General features: G+C 40.9%; 1 protein-coding gene across 9 annotated transcripts in view; it reads right to left on the bottom strand.

Annotated features, from left to right (window-relative positions):
• Positions 1-667: 667 nt before the first annotated feature.
• CACNA1G (calcium voltage-gated channel subunit alpha1 G) overlaps positions 668-19,739 on the bottom strand; it is a 146,753-nt gene continuing 127,681 nt past the window's right edge. For 6 of the 9 annotated variants that reach the window (XM_030534552.1, XM_030534557.1, XM_030534554.1 and 3 more), the window contains 6 exons: positions 19,383-19,727; positions 16,112-16,252; positions 13,653-13,787; positions 10,884-11,073; positions 7,032-7,201; positions 668-2,801 (listed from right to left, as the gene is read on the bottom strand). In XM_030534552.1, coding sequence (XP_030390412.1) covers positions 1,953-2,801; positions 7,032-7,201; positions 10,884-11,073; positions 13,653-13,787; positions 16,112-16,252; positions 19,383-19,727 — 1,830 coding nt within the window. In that variant the 3' untranslated portion in view covers positions 668-1,952. The remainder of the gene's footprint in view (positions 2,802-7,031; positions 7,202-10,883; positions 11,074-13,652; positions 13,788-16,111; positions 16,253-19,382; positions 19,728-19,739) is intronic. The other 3 variants (XM_030534555.1, XM_030534560.1, XM_030534561.1) reach the window with 3 other exon arrangements.

Genomic DNA, 19,739 nt, shown 5'->3' with positions numbered 1-19,739 from the left:
TCATTAACTTAATTGGGACTACTCCCATACCTGAAATTAAGTGTGGATTAGTCTTTTAAGGAGCCTCAATCTGAAGTCGACTCTACTGAGGCTCAATGAAGTTCACTTCAGATTCATACTGGAGTAGCTGAGAGCAGGATTGGGCCTCTTGGGCCAAATTCTGCAGTGCTTCATATTCTGCGTTCTCTCTCTGACTTTGATTTGACAAACAGAGTTTTGCATGGAGCATTAGCACAGAGTTTAGCCCATGAATTTTGGAGATGATTGACATTAAGGACATGTTATAAACATTTGGTAAAAATTCTATCTTAATTTATTCTTATACCACAATTTGAAAGAGTTGCTGGTTAAAGTCTTTCCAGCTTGAAAGGAAATTGAAAATAGGGCCTTACAAATTAGCTCCCAGTTGTGGCACTGAAAAACTTGCCAGTTTTACCTAAGATAAATAGTAGTTGTACTGCAGGTTTCCCTACTCTTTTTGGTAATGACCTTCGGCTAGGCTCTGATTCTGCAAAGCATTCTCATTCAGGAAAGCACATAAGCATATGCTTATCTTTAAGCACCTAAATCCTATTGACTTAAATGAGACTTAAACACATGCTTAAAATTAAGCTCATGCTTCAGGCCCAGATTTTTAAAGGTGTTTAGGTGTTGCTGTGCACAGTATTGCAATGCCTAACCGATTTAGGAGCCTACATCTAATTTTACAAGTGATTTGGGCATTTAGGAGCCAAAATCCCATGGGCAGTTGATAGTATTTAGCTCCTAAGTGCCTGAATCACTTTGAAAATGAAATTTAGGCTCTTAAATCAGTTACGCATTGCAATGCAACAATTCCTAAGCCTAGATTTTTGAAATCATTTAAGTGCTTTGCTGGACAGGGATGATCATAAGAACATGCTTAAATGCTTTCCTGGATCATGGCTATATGGAATTTAGCTAACTGCAGATCTTACTTAGGGGTGTGATTTTCCTCTCTGATAGGTGCAAGTAGGAATAACTCCATTGAACTCAATAGACTTAGACTAGTGTAAAACTGCTGACAGGAGAGCTCAGGAGTGGGCTCTAGGTAGCTAAAGATATTGGGTAAAATTGTAAAAAGTGCCCATGGGATTATGTATTTAAATCACCTGGGTGCTTTTGAAAATTGCATCCATTGACAAGTTAAGAACCACCATTGTAATCAGTGGCAATATATGTAATACCTTTTTATAAACCAATATTGTGTCATGCTAGTATGCAGTTAAATTCCCTTTACATTAGAAATCTTCATGCATCTGTCAGCATATTGTACATTCCTGTTCTAATGCACCTGTTTTGACTCTGATGGGTGATTTAACTGTAGTTTGGAAAATTATTCGATTATTAAAAAGAATTCTATTGCATTTGTGAAATATTCAAATGACTATTTTCTACAGAAAACTATTAAGTTTAAGGGGGGGAAGGGGTTACATTACAGTTCAAAATTATTCTCCTTCTTGTTGACTGTGGAATATATTTCCTCTGTAATGCACTAATTGGCTATACCCTGTGCTTTGCAAAAAACCAAACCAAACCAAAACAAAAAAGGATTAAATATGTATTTTGTTAAAATGTCCATAAAACCCAAACCTTATCTCAGAAATATTCTGATACATAAAATAGAAGAAAATTAAACAAGATCTTAGTCACAAAATGTAGTACATCCCGCAATACTAGAGTCAATTAATTTAATAAAATATAATATACATATAGATTCTGCACAATGTATTGCTTTTACCTAAGCAGAACATATGCTTAAGTAAGCGTGATATAGGTTAACCACTCTTTAAACAGCTGGTTCTTTCAACTTTCTTTGGAAATTTTTACCCAGTGCCATTTGAAAATACAGAGGGATTTTTTGTTTGTTTTTAATTTGTATTTTTTTTATTACATGAAAGGAAGAAAACATTTGGCACCAACAGAAATATAATTCAGGGGTCCATTTCTGCTTGATCAAAGGAAAAACTAGGAAGTGTCAACAAGTCTGTCTTTGGGGTAGGAGATGTTGACATACTGTCTGGAAGCAGTGAATCTCCTATATCCATTGAGTCCTTGGAATCACAAGATGGCGCACGCCTTCGCAAGCAAATGTCTGCGCTGGGCGATGAAATACCATGAGATCCTCTAGGTAACAAACTTTGTCCATCTGGTGGATCTATAGATATACACGGGGGGCTCAGTTTTTTCTTCTGCCGGGCTCCTTGCAAGCCTTCCATTTCACTTAAGACCTGACTTATGAAGCCAGAAGAGCTAGATGTGGAATGGTGCTGAGGGCTGTTTTGCATGGAACAAATTTCTATTGAATGTCTCCTTTGATCATCTAACCAAGATGATGGTTTTCTGAGAAGACCCTGGGTATCTACGCTGTAGTATTTCTTCAGGTCCTTCAAAGTAACATTGCTGCTATTGCCTATGTTCCTCTTGGGAGTTAGAGGTGGAACCACTGAACAGGCACTCAAGGCTGTACAAGTTCCTGAACTGAAAGGCTCCAAAGAGCTGTTTATTTCAGATACGTCTTGGTCTATCGAGTCTCTAAGTGTCTCTTGATATGAGTCTGTACATGCACACAAAGCTGGTGTGTGCTTGGATATATTATACTGATTGTGGGAATGCTGAGTGCGAACACTTGATTGGCCCCAGCAGGCCGATTCACTTGCTTCTGATGGGTCCTCTGTGGATCCAGCTGGCACATTTGTATCAGAGAGTTCATTCACCTCAGCGTGCAAATTCTCTTTGCTTTCAGAGCAATACATGTCCAAGGAGTCATTCCTTATTGCCACCTGTAGTAGAGTGCCAAGGCATTGGGGAGGAGGATAGTTGTCAGATAAGAGAGACACACCAAACAAAGGTTAGTACAAGGAAGGCACAGTTAACAAGGCAGGTTGTCATGCCTGGGGTCAAACTCTGCTTTGAAAACACACTAACACAAATGCAGAGAAAATCCAATGACTTCTATATTCTAACACAAACTACATATTATAGTAACACTATGACTTCATTGGAGTTGCTCTGGGTTTACACCGGTACAAGTTAGAGCAGAATTTGGACTTTAATGCTTTAAGAATATCAACTCTCAGGTTGTATCCCTAAAGTATATAGGATTAGATAACCCAAACCAAAACACTCATCAAAAGTTTACCTAAGGTTTGGCCTTATTTTTACTTCTGCAAATGAGGAAGGGGTTAATTCAAAGCCCATTCTAGTCAATGGGAGGTCTTCCATGGACTTCATTAGGCACTGGATCAGGGCTTAACTTTAAGCAGACAAATCGTCCTGCTTGACGTTAACTTTGTGCCCAAGTGCTTTGCTGGGCCATGAGCTGAAGCCCTAAAAGAAGGGAGTTTGGAACATTGTTAATGAAATGTAAACACCCCCCTCACACACTAAGCCCTGCTCCTGCTGGCCCATATTCACTTGAATAGTTGGTGTCCAGTGGAGCTACTCCCCAGCATACCCATATGCGTTTGCCGTATCTGGGCTTAGTTATCCTACCTCTGCATTCCCAGTGTGCCCTGTTCTCTATGCATTCATCTTTTTTAGCATGCAAATCTGAACAACACTAGCACCGTGCCTATCTTTGGCCCTATCTAGGGACTGGTTTGTATAAGAACGCAGTCGGTTACTACTGCCAGCCACTGCTCTAGCTCAAGCTGGCCAGGCACATGCTTTTAGCACTCATGCTCCAATGGTCAAAACCCACTGGAGACTGAAGAAGGGAGGGGGGAGTTTTATATAAGATCTTCAGGGCAAGGACTGTCTATTATGTGGTTGAGGACATTGCTGGTACTAAATAAATAAGGGCCCAATCCTTGATCCTAAAAATGCTAAGTGTCCCCAAATCTCAAAGAATTGGCTGGTATTGAATACATTTATATGATACAGAATTACCTGAAAATTCTTGTTGGTAAGGTGATTTTGATTAACGTGAAATGGATGACTGTACCTCTAGAGTGAAGCATCCGTAATTATTTCTACCTATTAGAAGTGTAAGTTCAGGGTCCTCAGGGATGTTTTACCTACACTGGTTGGAGTCAGATACAGACTTATTTTCCCCATAGCTGCAAATTGGCTCTGAGCAGCACCTTTACATGGCAGTTTTACCTACCCATTTGCAGAAGTCATTGTATTCCATAGTGCTGTGTGCCCCTTTGCTAAAGGATTTATAAATCAATTTTAATAGCTCTTCATGCAAATGTCTCATCTTGGGGAGATTGTTTATTTTCCTCTTTATAATATTTGAAAAAAAAATACAGCTGGCCCCACTTTAATATACCAGGATGAAGAGATGGGCTATTAATTGTAATAACATTTTTGTCATCTAGCAGCTCAAAATTACTTTTTTAAAATGAAACTTTATTAACTAGTCTACAAATATCAACCAGTTTGTTTTTTGCTGGGAAAAACTCCCATAGACTACATACACACACCCTGATCCTCCAAAGCTTTATGGAAAACACACACACACCCTGCAAAGATGTAAGCATGAGTAGTCCCTTTGAGTTTAATAAATCTTCCCCTATACTTCAAATTAAGCACATGCAAGTATTTGCAGGAAAGTTTACATACACAAATATATATGCATACATATACATAATAATATAAAAATATGTTAATGTGGGTATATGTTCACACACACACATACACACATATATTTGTGTGTGTTTTTATTACTAATATGTATCTGGAATCTTGATAGAGTTTGCGTGCTCACCTCTTATTTGGACCACAAATTAGAAATTCTGTATTAATGTGTTTAAACAATAGACTGCAATGTCTATCTGACAGCCTGGAGCTAAACTCAAACTGCTAACCTGAGTTAAAAGCCAAGTTGCCATTTCTTCACTGCTATTTTAACCTGAGTTAGCTGGTCCAAGTTAAGTACACCTTTTTCTGCAACATAGACATACTCTAGTCTGTGTTCCCATTGAAGAGAATGGTAGAATTCCCATTGATTTCAAGGCCAGTGCTAAATCCTTTTGAAAATCTCACGTTGTGACATAGGATAGACTATTGGGAACATTCTGGGTCCAATTACACACGCGCACATGTTTGCATCTCCCACTGGTTTTACCTGGAGTTCTGTGTGTTAAACTTAAGGCATTAAGGCCTGATCCTCAGCTGGTGAAAACTGGCATAGCTCTTGAAATCAATTGAGCCGTGCTGATTTATAGCAGCTGCAGTTCTTGCTCTTAAATTGCAAACTAACAGTCTATTAAGAATTATCCTATAGTCTTATGCAGCAGTAACCACTATGGAAAATGGAGTTAAAGAAGATGGCTAACATGGTAATTTATATTAGAAATACCAGCCAAAAGGTTGGGGCTGTTACCCATCAGAAGCTGGGGGAAGATATTCATGAATTGGAAACATTAAATCAATTAGTTTCCCCATTAGTGTCGACTGGGCTGCCTGGCTGGCCTGGTGCAGTCTAATACACATTGGGAATTTAACTTGTCAATTCAATATTACAGATTAATGAAACTGCTAACCTTAGTGCCTCAGATTCATTTTTAGGGCTCAATAAATTAACTATCTTATTTTCTCAGTGTAAAAAAGGAAGATCATTTGAATAAATGAGGATAGATTTCATTCAAGTAATACATTATTTTAGGAAAAATAAAAATGATCCACTCTGCGCGTGCGCGCGCGCACACACACACACACACACAAACACACTATATTATATATATATATAGAAAATCAGACACAGAAAACTAACTATTGGGTAAAGATGAGCTACAAAATTAGCCAAAGATATGGCTCTGATTCAGCAAAACACTTTTAACATGTATTTAATTTTATGAATGTGAGACTTAAGCATAAGTTTAAGTGTTTTACTGAACAGGGACAGACAAACATATGCTTAAAGTTAAACATATGTTTAAGTACTTGGCTGAATCAGGGCCTATATCATTGGCAATAAGAAAACTGATATTGGGCCAAGAATAAGTGTCCTCAAAACCCAGGAGGGTTTTGGTTAAGGTATATATTTGTTAGAAAACAGAAGATATTAATCTAAAGGCAAATTTTTCAAAAGTTCTTAAATGACTTAGGAGCCTCAGATCCGTTTTCAAAAGTAACTCAGAATTTCAGTGTCTGTCTCATTGAGTTTCAGCACAGGCCACATCTACCCTATGAGCTGGGGTGGGATTCCCCTGTTCGTGTGCACATACTCCCACTGGCTCTCACTGAGCTCGCACGTAGCCACGGCAGCATGGGTGGCAGCACTGGTTTCAGGTGGATTTGTATTTGGCATGACTCAGCTGTGCCTCCATTGCTGCTAACCATCCTAGCATGGCTACCTCGCTGTTTATACTAGGGCTAGCACAAGTATGTGTACATGAGCAGGGGAATCACACCCTATCTTGTAGTGTAGGTGTAGCATTGGGTTCCTAAACCACTTAGGCATGTTTGAATTTTTTCCCTTAATCTCATAAGAAAAATACTCTTAGTTTACATAAAAATAAAAGTAACTCAACGTCATATCACTGCTCTAGAAAAGGTACATTTCCAACTTCTGCTTGTTCAGACATAAAAGATTTGGCTTCCTTAAAGCAAAACACACATTTCCTTGTCAAAAGTGATGGCTCTTTCCTATGACAGGAAATTACAGCAATCATAGAGTTGATTGGAGAGAGTTATCTGCAATCACAGTGCACTCTCAAATGTTGGGGAAAGCATTCTGTAGCTGTTAGGAACTAGTTCCGTGAACTCCAATGACCCCTAAGGAACACTTGGCTGTCTCAATGGAAAGGCTAGGAAGGACAAAGTATTAATCAAATGGAGGACGTTTAGGCCTATTGCCAAAGGAGATGTAAGCCATCATTCGGTTCTTTAGAGAACATTGAATGGGTTTCTCTTAAAAAAATCGACCAATCTTTTGGGGATTATTCCTAGATGAGGGTTACAGATCTCATGAAATTGTGATACAAAGCTTAGTAACCCATCAGTTAACTTAGTAACCCATCAGTCTTGAACTACAGCAGGTTCACAGTCACAGCTCTGCTTACCTGCCTACGAAGTAATCTTTGTGCAGACGGAGAATGCACAGTTGGGGGGATCTTGGATTTGCTTTCCCAGTCCAAATTACCATGAGGTCTTATGTGGTGAAAATGATCTTTTGGGATTTGCAGGAGAGAACTGGTGTTAGCAGGCTGCGACTGCACGGAGGCTGTTGAACCTTGAGAAAGGGACAGGAAACAGGAATGTGACACACATTCATCGTAGATTCCTCCCATAGTTTAATAACCTTTCAGTGAAAATTCTCCCATTGGACCAGACAGGAATTGCACAATGAATATTTTTATTAACAAAAAACATTTACTTCAACCTCTAACTCCCAGAGATCAGGGAGAAACTCCCTTGTTGGTAGGGTGAGCAGATGTCCCGATTTTATAGGGACAGTCCCGATATTCAGGACTTTGTCTTATATTGGTGCCTATTACCCTCTACTTCCACCCCAACTTTTCACACTTGCTATTTGGTCACCCTATTTGTTGGTAGACTATTCCATAATTATCCATAATGGGGTTTTCTTGGCCCCTTCCTCTGATGCATTTGGTACTGGCCACTGTCAGGGACACTAGTTTAGATTGACTGCTAGTCTGGTCCAGCCTGATCATTCCTATATTCCTTCTTTACAACAAATAACTTTGCAGAGTGGTATTCACCTAAACATTTAAAAGGCCTGATTTTGAAACCCAGCCTCTATATTTGCGGGCGCAGATTCCAGTAAGGACACATCTACTTTCCCAACTATCTGCAAATCAACTAGCTGCATCTAAATATCGGCATGTATGCCTGCAATAAACTGAGTGAGCAAAACTGCACTTACAAAAATAGGTGGCAAGTTTCAATGTCAGGCTGGTTTCACAAAGCATCATGGGAGGAGGAACTATTCTCTAGAGCAGGGGTTGGCAACCTTTCAGAAGTGCTGTGCCGAGTCTTCATTTATTCACTCTGATTGAAGGTTTTGTGTGCCAGTAATATTGTTTTAACTTTTTAGAAGGTCTCTTTCTATAAGTCTATAATTTCTAACTAAACTAGTGTTGTATGTAAAACAAATAAGGTTTTTAAAATGTTTAAGAAGCTTCATTTAAAATTAAATTAAAATACAGAGCCCCCTGGACCAGTGGCCAGGACCCGGGCAGTGTAATCCCCACTGAAAATCAGCTCACGTGCCGCCTTTTCACATGTGCCATAGGTTGCCCACATCTGCTCTAAAGGCTCTCCTTGACCTGAAGTAGTTGCTGGCTACATTGGAAACTTTGCAAAATCTTCCCCTCAAAGTCCAACATTTTTCAAAGTAATTAATTTAGCATGGAATGCATCCCACAGAATCTCCTTTGTCCTGGAATATTCCACCACAGAATAACAGCCCTCTTATGAAAGAATGTTCAAACAAATACCTCCTGCAAATGCCAGGTTTTCTGACAACAAAACTCTTTTCAGGTTGAAATATTGTACTGTTGTTATTATTTATTGGTGATTATGGCCCCTTTTGCTAATGACATTTTATAGAATTACAAACTATAAACAGGTAGGAGTTCACTTCACTCAGCACTGAAATGCAGCCACTTTTTAGATGGAACAGGGCAGCCATTTAAAAGGTACCAGCAACACTATACAGCATCTTAGAACAGGGTGTACAGAATACTTTGTCCAGTTAAAGCAATGGGAATTTTGCCAGGAAACCAAGGCAGATGTAAAACATGAGGTATTTAATTGGTTATGACATGGTTATGAATAGGACATTAGTTTTCTCTCATTAAGAAACAGTTCAGACTCCCACCCCAGTGCTGGGTCACTGGCTGAGTTCTGACTCAGAGGGAGGATGAATTGCTAGGATCATTTCCTGGAACATCTCAAGTTTTCCTTGGAGGTCTTCAATCCAAATCCTGACTAAGTCAGACCATTCTTAGCTTCTAAGCCCTAGATGATCACAGCCAGAAAAAAAAAATCACATTTACTCTAAACACTCCTACTTCCAATACCCTGTTAAATCTGAGCTACTTAACAAGTGATCCAAACATTGTACATCAATGGCCAGCACAAACTTCAGGGTCCAACATGGCTTTGCAGAATCATGCAAGAGCTTTTCCTAAATATCTGCCCTATTTCCAAATGGGACTATTGATCCAGGATTCCTTAGGGAGTAATGAGGGCTCCTCAGATTCAACTGGTGTCAGCCGATGCTATTCGTTTTACCAAGATGGGAACTGAACATTGCAAGTTCAAGGTAAAGAAAGGACTAGGAGGAAGCCTGGGTTTGGCTTGTAAGGTAGCTCAACATAGGCACAAAGACACCTGGATTAAGCAGCAACATACACAGCACCAGAAACTCCTTCCAGAGCAACATGAGGATCTTGTAAAACACCAAGGACGTTTCAGTGACCCTGGGCTACAGGGACACTAATCCTGGTCCCAGTGATGTCAAAGGGAGTTTTGCCATAGACTTTAATGGGCTAAAATTTCACCCCAAGTCTTTCTATTGATGTGAATGAATCCTTTAAAGGGACAGTATTTGGCTCTAATTCTTTCCTATTATGCCATTGCCTCTTTCCAACCCCAGGCTCGTCTTGTTCTGTTGTGTCCACATTTTGTTTCTGCTGTTAAACTGTAGCTGTGCATTTGAATTCCTATTACTATGCAAATTTCAACATCCCATTTCTAATCTGTTCAAATCTTGTATCATTCTGAATAGCTCTATGAAATTATGTCCCTGTTAGCAGCTTGCAAATGGTAATGCTCGGGAGAATCTTTTCTGCCTTACCTAGGACAAGAGCCTTCAAGCCGTTGTCCATTAAGAGCAGGTGCAGATAAATTGAGGGGAACAACAGTACAGTATATTAACTGACCAGCAGAAGGTATTGCATAGCCTACTGTGCAACACAAGAATTTCTGCCAATTGCACCCCCAAAATATTGACTATCACAACAGTGAAATCCTGATGGACAATATGGACCAGGGGTAGCACTTAAAAAAAATGCACATGTAAACCTAAGAAACTGCAAGCACTAAGGGTCCCTTAAACATACACTTACCCATTTTGCACAGATAGATGCTACCATAAGTGCACTTTGTGGCACCAGTCTATGGAAACCTGGCCCTATATGTTAATTGAGAACTCTTCTTGCCCAACCCAGTCCACTCCATCAAACAACCTTTGAATGGGAAAACCCATCTTTGAACAGTAATTTACATTTTAAACACAAACTCTACCCGGTCATTTCTCTAAACCAGCCTGTCAGTGTCTTGTCACTGAACAATAACACAACTTAGCATTCCCATGGTGTGTTCCATCCCAGGATTTCAAAGCTCATTACAAACAATAAGTCTCACAAGCTCCCTCTGTAAAGAGGCATCTGTGGCACAGAGAGGTTAAGTGACGCCTGTGTTCCTGTCCGGAAGCTGGGGTTTTCATTCACGGGTCTTAGTTTGCTGGGGTGAGACTGGTGGCGCTTCCACAGTTCTTAAGAATTCTGACCCCTGAAGGCAGCGATAGGAGGGCAGAATGTAAGATGGGTCCACTGTTGCCAGCCACATGCAGGCTATAAATGCTGCCCTCCCAACAGTCTAGTCACTTCCTTTTATTTGAACCCTTTAAAAAGTTTTGGTTCTAAAATGGGTGCAAGATTCAGATGGAGGAAGTTTTTATTCTAGACTGGCCAGTTTGTTAGTTTGTACCTGATAGATGAGCGTTTCAAAACCATTTTAGGGATCTGGAGACCCAATTGCCATCAGAACTGATACACAGCTATCTAGGTAGCTTTGATACAAATGATACGCAGCAACATAGGTAGTTCCGTAGGTACTCTTTGAACCCCCCAGCCCTGATATGGTCAGAGTGGAGAGATTTGTACCCGACTGCGATTTCTGATGAGATGCATTCCTTGCGGCCTGGGAGTTGGCACAGGAGCCTGCGTTCGGAGGCTGAAACATGTAGCTGTCATTTGGCAAAGAGTGGGTGCGACCTACGGAAGGCTTTCTCACACTCAGCAAGTCCTTGCTAGGGGACAGTGTCAGGGTGTCGTCTCTGGAGAGGTGATCAGTCTACGAAAGAAGAGAGAGAACACATCACAGAGTTGGAAGACCCAGAGAACCTGGAATCCCTAGCAACAGCCATTGCAATAAATATGGGGCACGATGGTGCATGCAAATTGTCAATATGTACAAGGTTCTACTGAAACAAAATAAAACAAAATGAAACTTGCACAAATGGATCTACTAGGAAGCTAGCCCCCTAATTTTGTAGTTTCACCAAACCGTCACAGAATGAACCACATAAAAATACTGGGGAAAAGAGGAAAGCAACACGGCAGTAATAAACCATGACTATTTCAGGAATACTTGAAACAGGCATCATGCCTCAAGGCCCAACAATGCACACATGCTTTTTGCATAACTCTGATCATATCAAAAGATAATCAAGCCTCCCATATGTCCCCTCCCAAGTCAGTTAGACTTCTGCAAAGGTAAGTAAGTAACAGTCATCCCCTCTTCTAAGAATGAAGAGCCACTATAGTTCACAGAAGATGTACCCTGCTTTGACTTCCACTGTTACTTTTTTTTCTTTGCTTTTCAATTAATCATTATTAATGACACTTTTTGGCAGGATATTAAATTTGATTTGTCAGGGCGTAAACCAATCTCTATTAGAAATATAAATAAGACCTAATGTGGGGGCCGATTATCCCACATCTGCTAGTGTAGGGTTCTTTCAAGCTTTCTCTGAATCATTTGGCACTGGCCACTGTCAAGAGACAGATACTAGATGGACTTTGGGTCCAATCCAGTAGGGTAATTCCTATATTCTTGCGTTCTAAAAAAAAATTATAAGGTGTTATCAAATGTGGAAATAATGTAAGCCTAGTTGTGTATTTCTAACGAAAGAAATACCTCCTTTATAAAGGACTCATAAGAAATCATAGAAAATGGAGGAACGTGTCAATGTAGTTCAATAAAGCACATTGCTGATCCCCCTTCTTTCAGAGTAGTTTAAAAATTATCTACTGGCCAGTTTACTCCCCACTTACTCAGAGCATGACTGGTTTTCTGAAATAGATATTCTGAGGTTTTTTTCTAATTTAGTCCAATAGAAGCAAAATGTCATTCATTGTGTACACAGTAAAATTGACAAGATTAAATAGAATTTACAAAAAAAAACAAATGGGGAGGAGAGGGGATCACTGTTGTAAAATTGGCCAACCAAATCCAAGTTCACGGCCATAAAAAATTATTTTCAGTCTTCATGAATTTGCTGATTTAGATATAAACGACATTCATTAGGGACTGCAATCTCCTGCTGTAACTCAAATGCGGAGGGTAAGTTCAATACCAGTAATGTTGACACTTTGTTTTGAAATCCTCCTCACCAACCTGCATGCACACATCTTTGTCTACACATCATTTTGCTTAATACAAGAGATGGTCCAAAAACTGGAATTTCAAATTCAAATCCATTTGGATTCGAGATCAGATCCAAATCCACTCCCCTTGTTCAGGTGTCCAGGTGAGATCCAAACTCAGAAGGGGCTTATTTTCCAGTTCTGGTGCAGCCAAACTCTTCTGAGATTTCAGCCTCAAATGGCAGAAATCTTGAGAGAACAGCTAATTTCATGAAAGCCATTTAAAAGACTGAAAGGTGATCCCATGAAAAACAGCTCACAAGACTTCAGTGCTGTCAGATTCCTAATCTCTATCCAATCTGGATCCAGACTGGAACACTGTGTTCCTCAGCCCACCTCCACTAGATATCTTATTTGGAAACAAAATGTTCCATACAAAATATTAAACGTAGTTTACAAAATCTTTTGAACGTGATGCCATGAAGCATGATGGGAAATATTGTCACGGTTTAAAGATGATGTAGCCCAAATAAATATTACTTAGGATGACAGTCAACTAGAATGATAGAAAATTTATCAACACCACAAACATCCAGAGATAGGTATATGGACGACAACAGAGAAAACAAGAATGGATCCAGAAATGTTGGAAGAGAAGTTATGTCTGTTGTACAGCAGAAAAAAAGCACTTGACCGCTACACATCAGCTAAAAATGTCTAATGTTTCAAAAAGAAGATGGTTAAAACAGGGCTCAAAATACTGGTAATTTCTTACAAAAAAAGAGAGAAAGGAATCCAATATTGGTTGCTAATGAGAGTTCACAAAACAAGCAGCATCTCTGAGAGATCCACAGCTGGCGTCTTTCAAAAAAGTGTATCTGGCACCCATCCCCAAAGCACTGGGGGCACCTCTGGTCACAAAATCGAATCAGTCACAAACCAAGGGGAAGTAGATAATCCTTCTGCGTAGGGTGCATGAGCTATTTGCTCATGGGTGTGTCTTTTATGCACACAAACATTGATTTGTTTCAGATGCAGAGAAAGTTTCAAGATTCACACCATCCATTTTTTGGGGGTGGGTAGGTGTGCTATTTATTTTATTTGAAGCCAGTGTAATGTTTTTACATATGATGCAAAAAATAAAAATAAACTGCCCTCTTCAGATAAAAGCTTAGGTGCTATTTGGAGATAAGGTTGGACCGAAAATACCATTGTAATAAACCATGGGATAGCAGTATTTAGAACCCTGTAAACATCAGAATATATAGTGACCAGTGTATGTACATTGCTTTCCAGAGCATTAAGTAAGAGTGTGTTAGTATCATCAGGAAAAGAGTCATCCGTCAGAGCTAAGGACCAGGACTTTTCAGAGAGAATATCTGACGTCAGAGACAGAGCCTCCATCTCAGCTAGAGGGATCTAAACAAGGGAGAGATGATTAAGCATAAGAAACCAGGACACAAATCTTTTGAAAAAAAGTATCATCGTCTAAATACTGAAGCATTATCCCTAAAATAAGAGCATCTATGTCATGCATGTCATTGCGATAGATAAAACAGTAAGGAAGTGGGGTAAGAAAACCCATTATGTTCAGCCTTAAATACTTACAAATAACTCACAACAGAATTTACAATGGTACGCTAAAGGTGCTGTGAGAAATACTGGTTTCTATGTGACAAACTGAGGAATAATAATAATAATAATACCTGGCTCTTATATAATGCTTGTCATCAGTAGATTTCAAAGTGCTTCACAAGCTTTAATGTATTTATCCTCACAACACCAACAGGAAGGGAAGGTAACAGTAGCTTAGGAAGTATATATATACTTGTATCTTTATTATTCTAATGACATCTAACTATTAGAGGCATTGAGAACCTCCAGACTCCTCTGATAGCTCCTATCCCTAAATGCTATGGCGATGTTACAGTTCTGTTTGACTCTAGCCTATCTTGTTTGGATCCCTGTGCTATCCTCAACACCAAAATCATCTGAATAGGATGCAATCAGCTGTTCATGTACACTTTTTTAATGCAGTGTAAAGAATGACACCTATCTAGGGAGCCTTTCATTATAGGATCTTGACCTACTTTCCAACTTGTTTACAGATGGGTAAACTGAGGCATAAAGTCTTGATCCATGGTCTCCTGATGTCAGTGAGATTCTTCCCAGTCACTTCAATGGGCTTTGGATCAGGGCTAATGGGCTTTGAATCATTGATGGGAGTTAGTTAACCCACTTAGGTGCTTTTGAAAACCCCACTGGACATCTATATGCATCTTTAGACACCTAAATATGTTTGAAAATCTCTGTGAGTTCCTCAGGGTCACGGCAAGTCAGTGACAGGGTCAGGAAGAGGTGTTGTGATTGCTCCATTGATAGGTCCTCTCTAAAAAAAATTCAAGCAAAATACGCAGCCTTCAGTGGAGGGTGCTCTTGAGGCACACATGGCCGTGTAATGGGAAGCACAATGTGTCATTGCTTTGTACTGGCTGTCTAGATTGCTCAAAAGAAGGAGACGTGTTCTCCTAACAAAGCAGAGTCACTGCTGTCAGCAGCCTCAAAGTCAGACGCTGGATTTAAAGTGTAGGCTTGACTTTCCGAGCACTCTCTCTGAAACCGGATATCTGTCTTACCGATTTTCATGTACTTCTCTATGGGTGCGTGGTTAGTGAAGGGAGTGTTTTATAGGCCTTATAGAAAACTGATTCATGCACAACTACAGCTTCTACATCAAAGACAGAGATCCACAGAGGGTTCCCAGTACATCAGCATTTCCTTTCTCAATTCACAGGATTAGCACTTTTATCTTATGCATTCAAACAGTCTGTTTCCACAGCAATGTGTCTTTCAAGAGAAGCTGTGGAGACCGGAGCCTGCCATATCCCACCTAGCAAAGAGTTGGTTTCTCCCGCACACCTGCTTTTGGAAATGGTGTCATATTAGTTCACCTGGGGCTAATTAAATCTAATGATGGGTGAACCTCATATGGGTCAGAGGTTTGGTTCAGATAATCATGAGACTGATTGTTCTTTTGAACTCTATCCAAACCCTCTCACTCTCTGGGTCGGTGTCGGTTTAAGGTCCCTGTGCAGGAAAACACTTACACACATGCTTAAGTCCACTCCTACTGAAGACAGCACTTAAGTACCTGTTTAACTTTAAGCACATACCCAAACCTCACTGACTTCTTTGGGATGTAAGCTCTTGCTAAAGTACTGCCTTGCTTCCCCTAATTGGGTTCAGATTGGAGCTCAGGACCCCCTTATTTAGAGAGACATATGGGGCTGGATCTTCAGCTAGTGTAAATGGGCATCGCTGCAGAATGGAGAAGTGTCCTTTCACACCACTCAAGGATCTGGTCCATGAGCTCCCATCCTACCATCCAGTCTGCACAGTTGGATCCCTGCACCTGTACAGTTGCAATGCATGAATCCAATCTCAGGAGCTGGGCTACATTTGTTCATCATCCTAAAACCACTCATGTATAGAGAAATTTAGCTTTGGATTTAGTACATTAAAGAGGGGAGATTAAATGCTGCACACTTGTTCTAGCATGAATATATAATATCTTAAACAAAGATAAGTTAACTTGCCCTCCCATAAAATAGCTCTGATGACTTAGGGTTCAAAATCCCTATGGCTATTTTAGATTAAACCCCACCCCCAACTTTATCTTTTCAATACAGGTCTCAGTCAAATTGACTTGGACAGAGACTGTGCAGGAAATTAGGAATATTAACCTGTTTCTCAGAGTTGTAATATTCAGGAGCTGGAAGGGCATAATGATGGCACACAGAGCCTGACAGGTTGTCCATCAGCTTCAACTCTCCTTCCAGAGATTCCTGGATCAGCAGTGATATGGTATCAAACAAGTGTCTTTCCTGGGAGGGGTGCCGTATAGCATGCAGAAGGATAAGGCAAGCCAAAGAGAGAGAGAGAGAAAGTGAAGGACAGAGACAGAGGGAGAGAGTAAAAGGACAGGGGGAAACAGAAAGAAGAAAACCATAGTTTTCAGAGAGAGATTAGCAGTAATAGAAATGATCAGGAAGGAAAAGGATGAGATAGAGGAGGAAAGAGAACAGTGCAGTAATTTCACAGTCAGAAGTTTTCTCAGACATCACTAGAGACAGGACCAAAGCCAGATGCCCTGGGGAACTGTGGGACATTTCAGGCTTGGGCCCATCTTTAGACATTACTCTCATCCTGAATGATCATAACTATTTATTCTGAGTTGTAGGAGTCCAGCAGGGCAATTGTAACAGAATCCAATTGCTTGTTATTGGGAACTTTTAAAGGGAACCATTGCTGTAAGACATCTTTGAAACGCTTAACGGCAACGTTTTCAAACATGGGAGTCTAGCGTTAGGTACCTAAATCCATGCCTGGCCACCACAGAAATGAAAGTGGCCTGACTGCTGGAGGTGCCAAGCATTCTCCAATCTCATTGACTTCCATGGGGGTTGTGGATGCTCTGCACAGGGGAATATCAGGCCACTAATTTACATGGGTTGGATTAGCTAAATATGGGTTTAGGTTCCTAACTTCAAGCTCCCACCTTTAAAAATGTTGGCCTTTGTGCATACAGCAGAAATATTGTATATGATAACATCTAATTTTCAAAAACAGTACAGGGGTCAGTTAAAAGTTGTCCCTTTTATGCAGAGAAGAGCCAATATGTACAATGAAATGAGGACCTTCGTTACAGTCAAATGGCACGCAATACAAATATTCTAGGGAATATGCAAGCAAAGGCGCATGCTAACCACATGACCTTGCAGGAGTGCATTCTGAGAACTGTATTCCTCTACCATCATGTAGTCAAACACCAGATTTGTTGTGGAGATTTTGATGGGAAGGTAAGAAAATCTTCACCATTATTTCAAAATAAAACCGTCCTGAGGTTTTCAAGGCATCTGTTTTGGTGGAAAGAGCAATGAACAGAGTCTGGAAAATATACAAGAAGGTGGAATAAACCCTCCTCCATAGCGGCTCCAAAGAGAAGACAGGCCAAATGAAATTTCTAAAGCCTCTCGAACAGCTGATGGTATAATTCTGATTGTTTCGCTTCTCCATCTACTTGTTTGCTCAGCACACTGATCTGTGACTTCGCTGAAGATGACTGTTTGGCCATACTGTCTGCAATCAATCAATCAGTCAATCTCTCTCTCTCTCTACTCTCTACCTCTCTCCTCCCCACCCCCTCTCTCTATATATTAGAGGATGCAGAATAAGATCAATGTAGGATAATCCTAGAACAGACTGAACTAAACAGATTGAAAAGATAAAAGAAGAAAATCTTGCCGTCTGCTGTAGGGATGCTCTAGTGTGAAGGAAAGGACATGGTCTATACACTTGCTCACCACACAGCAGCAGGCAGGGTTGCAACTCTCTGCTTGAGAGAGAATGTTAGGTTCAGACTAGCTACTGCATTGGCCAATGTTACCCAAGCAGGGCAAAATCAAGCCCATCACAGCTTTTGTGCTTGGGGAGTGGTGTGCAGTATGTGCTCAGAGGGTGTGGATGTGTCTGTCTATGGGGGTGGTGAAGGAGCAGTACGATGTAATTTACCAAGGAAGTCCCCCTCGTTACCCTGAATCACGTTGCTTTGTGCTGTCAGGACAGCTCTGGGATCCATCTCATACCTCAGTGACATTTTCCAACGGCTTAGGAACTGAACATGAGTTTAGAGTTTACTCTGTCTTCATTCCTAAAGATCACAAATGAGTTTTTCAGCCATAAGATACTCATTCATTTGCCTAGTAAACAGGGCAAATAGACGTCTTTTAATTCACTCGTGAAACTCAAGATTTTCTATTTTATACGTAAAAAGAGCTAAATAGGTAGGTGTAAAATTAAACACAGTTCCAAATCTTGCAGCTATCTGGGCATCTGAATAGAGACTGGATCATTCTTGTGTGTGTATAATTGTGCTTCATGGCCCTACTAACTAAATATGGAGATGTCTGGATTCCCTCACTAACCCAGTCTTCATTCAGAAACTGTTTTTGAGAGACAAGCGGAACTCATTTATAGCTCACAAATATAAGCAGTGCAGTACCATCAGCTACAGAACTATGGCCCAGAGCCTGCACCATTAAAGTCAACAGGAACCGTGCCACTGACTTCAATGGCAGTAGGACCAAGCCCTCAGTGGATTTGCCTATTATTAAAGTAATCTTTTCACTGGGAGCACTGGTTCAGAGTGGGGGTAAATATTAAACATAAAATTTATATTTTATTGTCACGGAGTGTGGGGAGTCCGGCCCTGCACCCCTCTTCCTGGGACCCACAGTGACTCTCAGCCAGCCAGTAAAACAGAAGGTTTATTGGACAACAGGAACACCGGTTACAGCAGAGCTTGCAGGCACAGTCAGGACCCCTCCACCGAGTCCTTCTGGGCTTTCAGGGTGCTTGGAGCCTAGCTAGGATACCCTGAATTCCGCCCACACAGCCCCAAGCCCAAACTCAAACTGCTTCCCTCCTGTCACTCCCTTCCTTTGTTCCCCTTCCCGGGCAAAGGTGTTGACCTTTCCCCTCCCTTACCTAGCTCAGGTTACAGGCCCTGGCATTGTCCATCCCCTAAAGTCCTCCCCTGCTCTCCCACTCCCCACACAGACAGTCCCTACTGCATCACATTTATATAAACTATTTAGCATTTAAAAGAAAAAAATGCAGCCAAATTTACTCCCCCAGCCCCAGCCAAAACCCTGGGTTAGAACATCCCTCCAAATTTGGAGCCAGATCTGGACTTTGTGGCTTGGGTGCATCACTAGAACAGGCACAGAGCTCTTTGCACCTGAACAGAAGTGACAATCTGGTGTGAAGACTGGGTCAGGATCTCAACATTGTAGCATAGATTATCAAAACCATGCAGCAATTCAGTCAACAGATAGTGAGGAATACAACTCCCCAATGCACTGTACACTCAGTCCTTCGTTGGAATTCGTGCATATCCTCCCTTAGCAAATATGCAGGCCAACCTGCTCTTCACCCTCCACCTGAGATTCTCACCATAGGATAAAATAATGAGAGCTGAGAATCCACCTTGAATTGCATGGGATTGGTACATCCTCTGGGGCTCTCAGGCCTTTCTCCACCATTACCGCCTGTCCATGCAAAGAGGTCCGAGGCTGGGATTGGACCTGGGGTGATAGTTTTCATTTCCATCTCCAGCTCCGCTTCCAGCTCTGCTTCCTCTTTGGCTTCCTTGTTGCTCTCTTCCAGGTGCTTCATGAGCACTGCAATCACCACATTCACCAGGACGAACTGGGCCGTCAACACAAAGGAGACAAAGTACATGGGCGAGATGACTGTGTTGTAACAGGTGGACTCTGGGTCGCAGTCACGCAACGTGTCCTGGTGAGAGGG

The sequence above is a fragment of the Gopherus evgoodei genome, chromosome 15 (assembly GCF_007399415.2).
Source record: "Gopherus evgoodei ecotype Sinaloan lineage chromosome 15, rGopEvg1_v1.p, whole genome shotgun sequence".
NCBI classification, from domain to species: Eukaryota; Metazoa; Chordata; order Testudines; family Testudinidae; genus Gopherus; species Gopherus evgoodei.
Note: the sequence above shows the minus strand (reverse complement) of the source record. Positions and strands in the feature narration are given on the sequence as shown.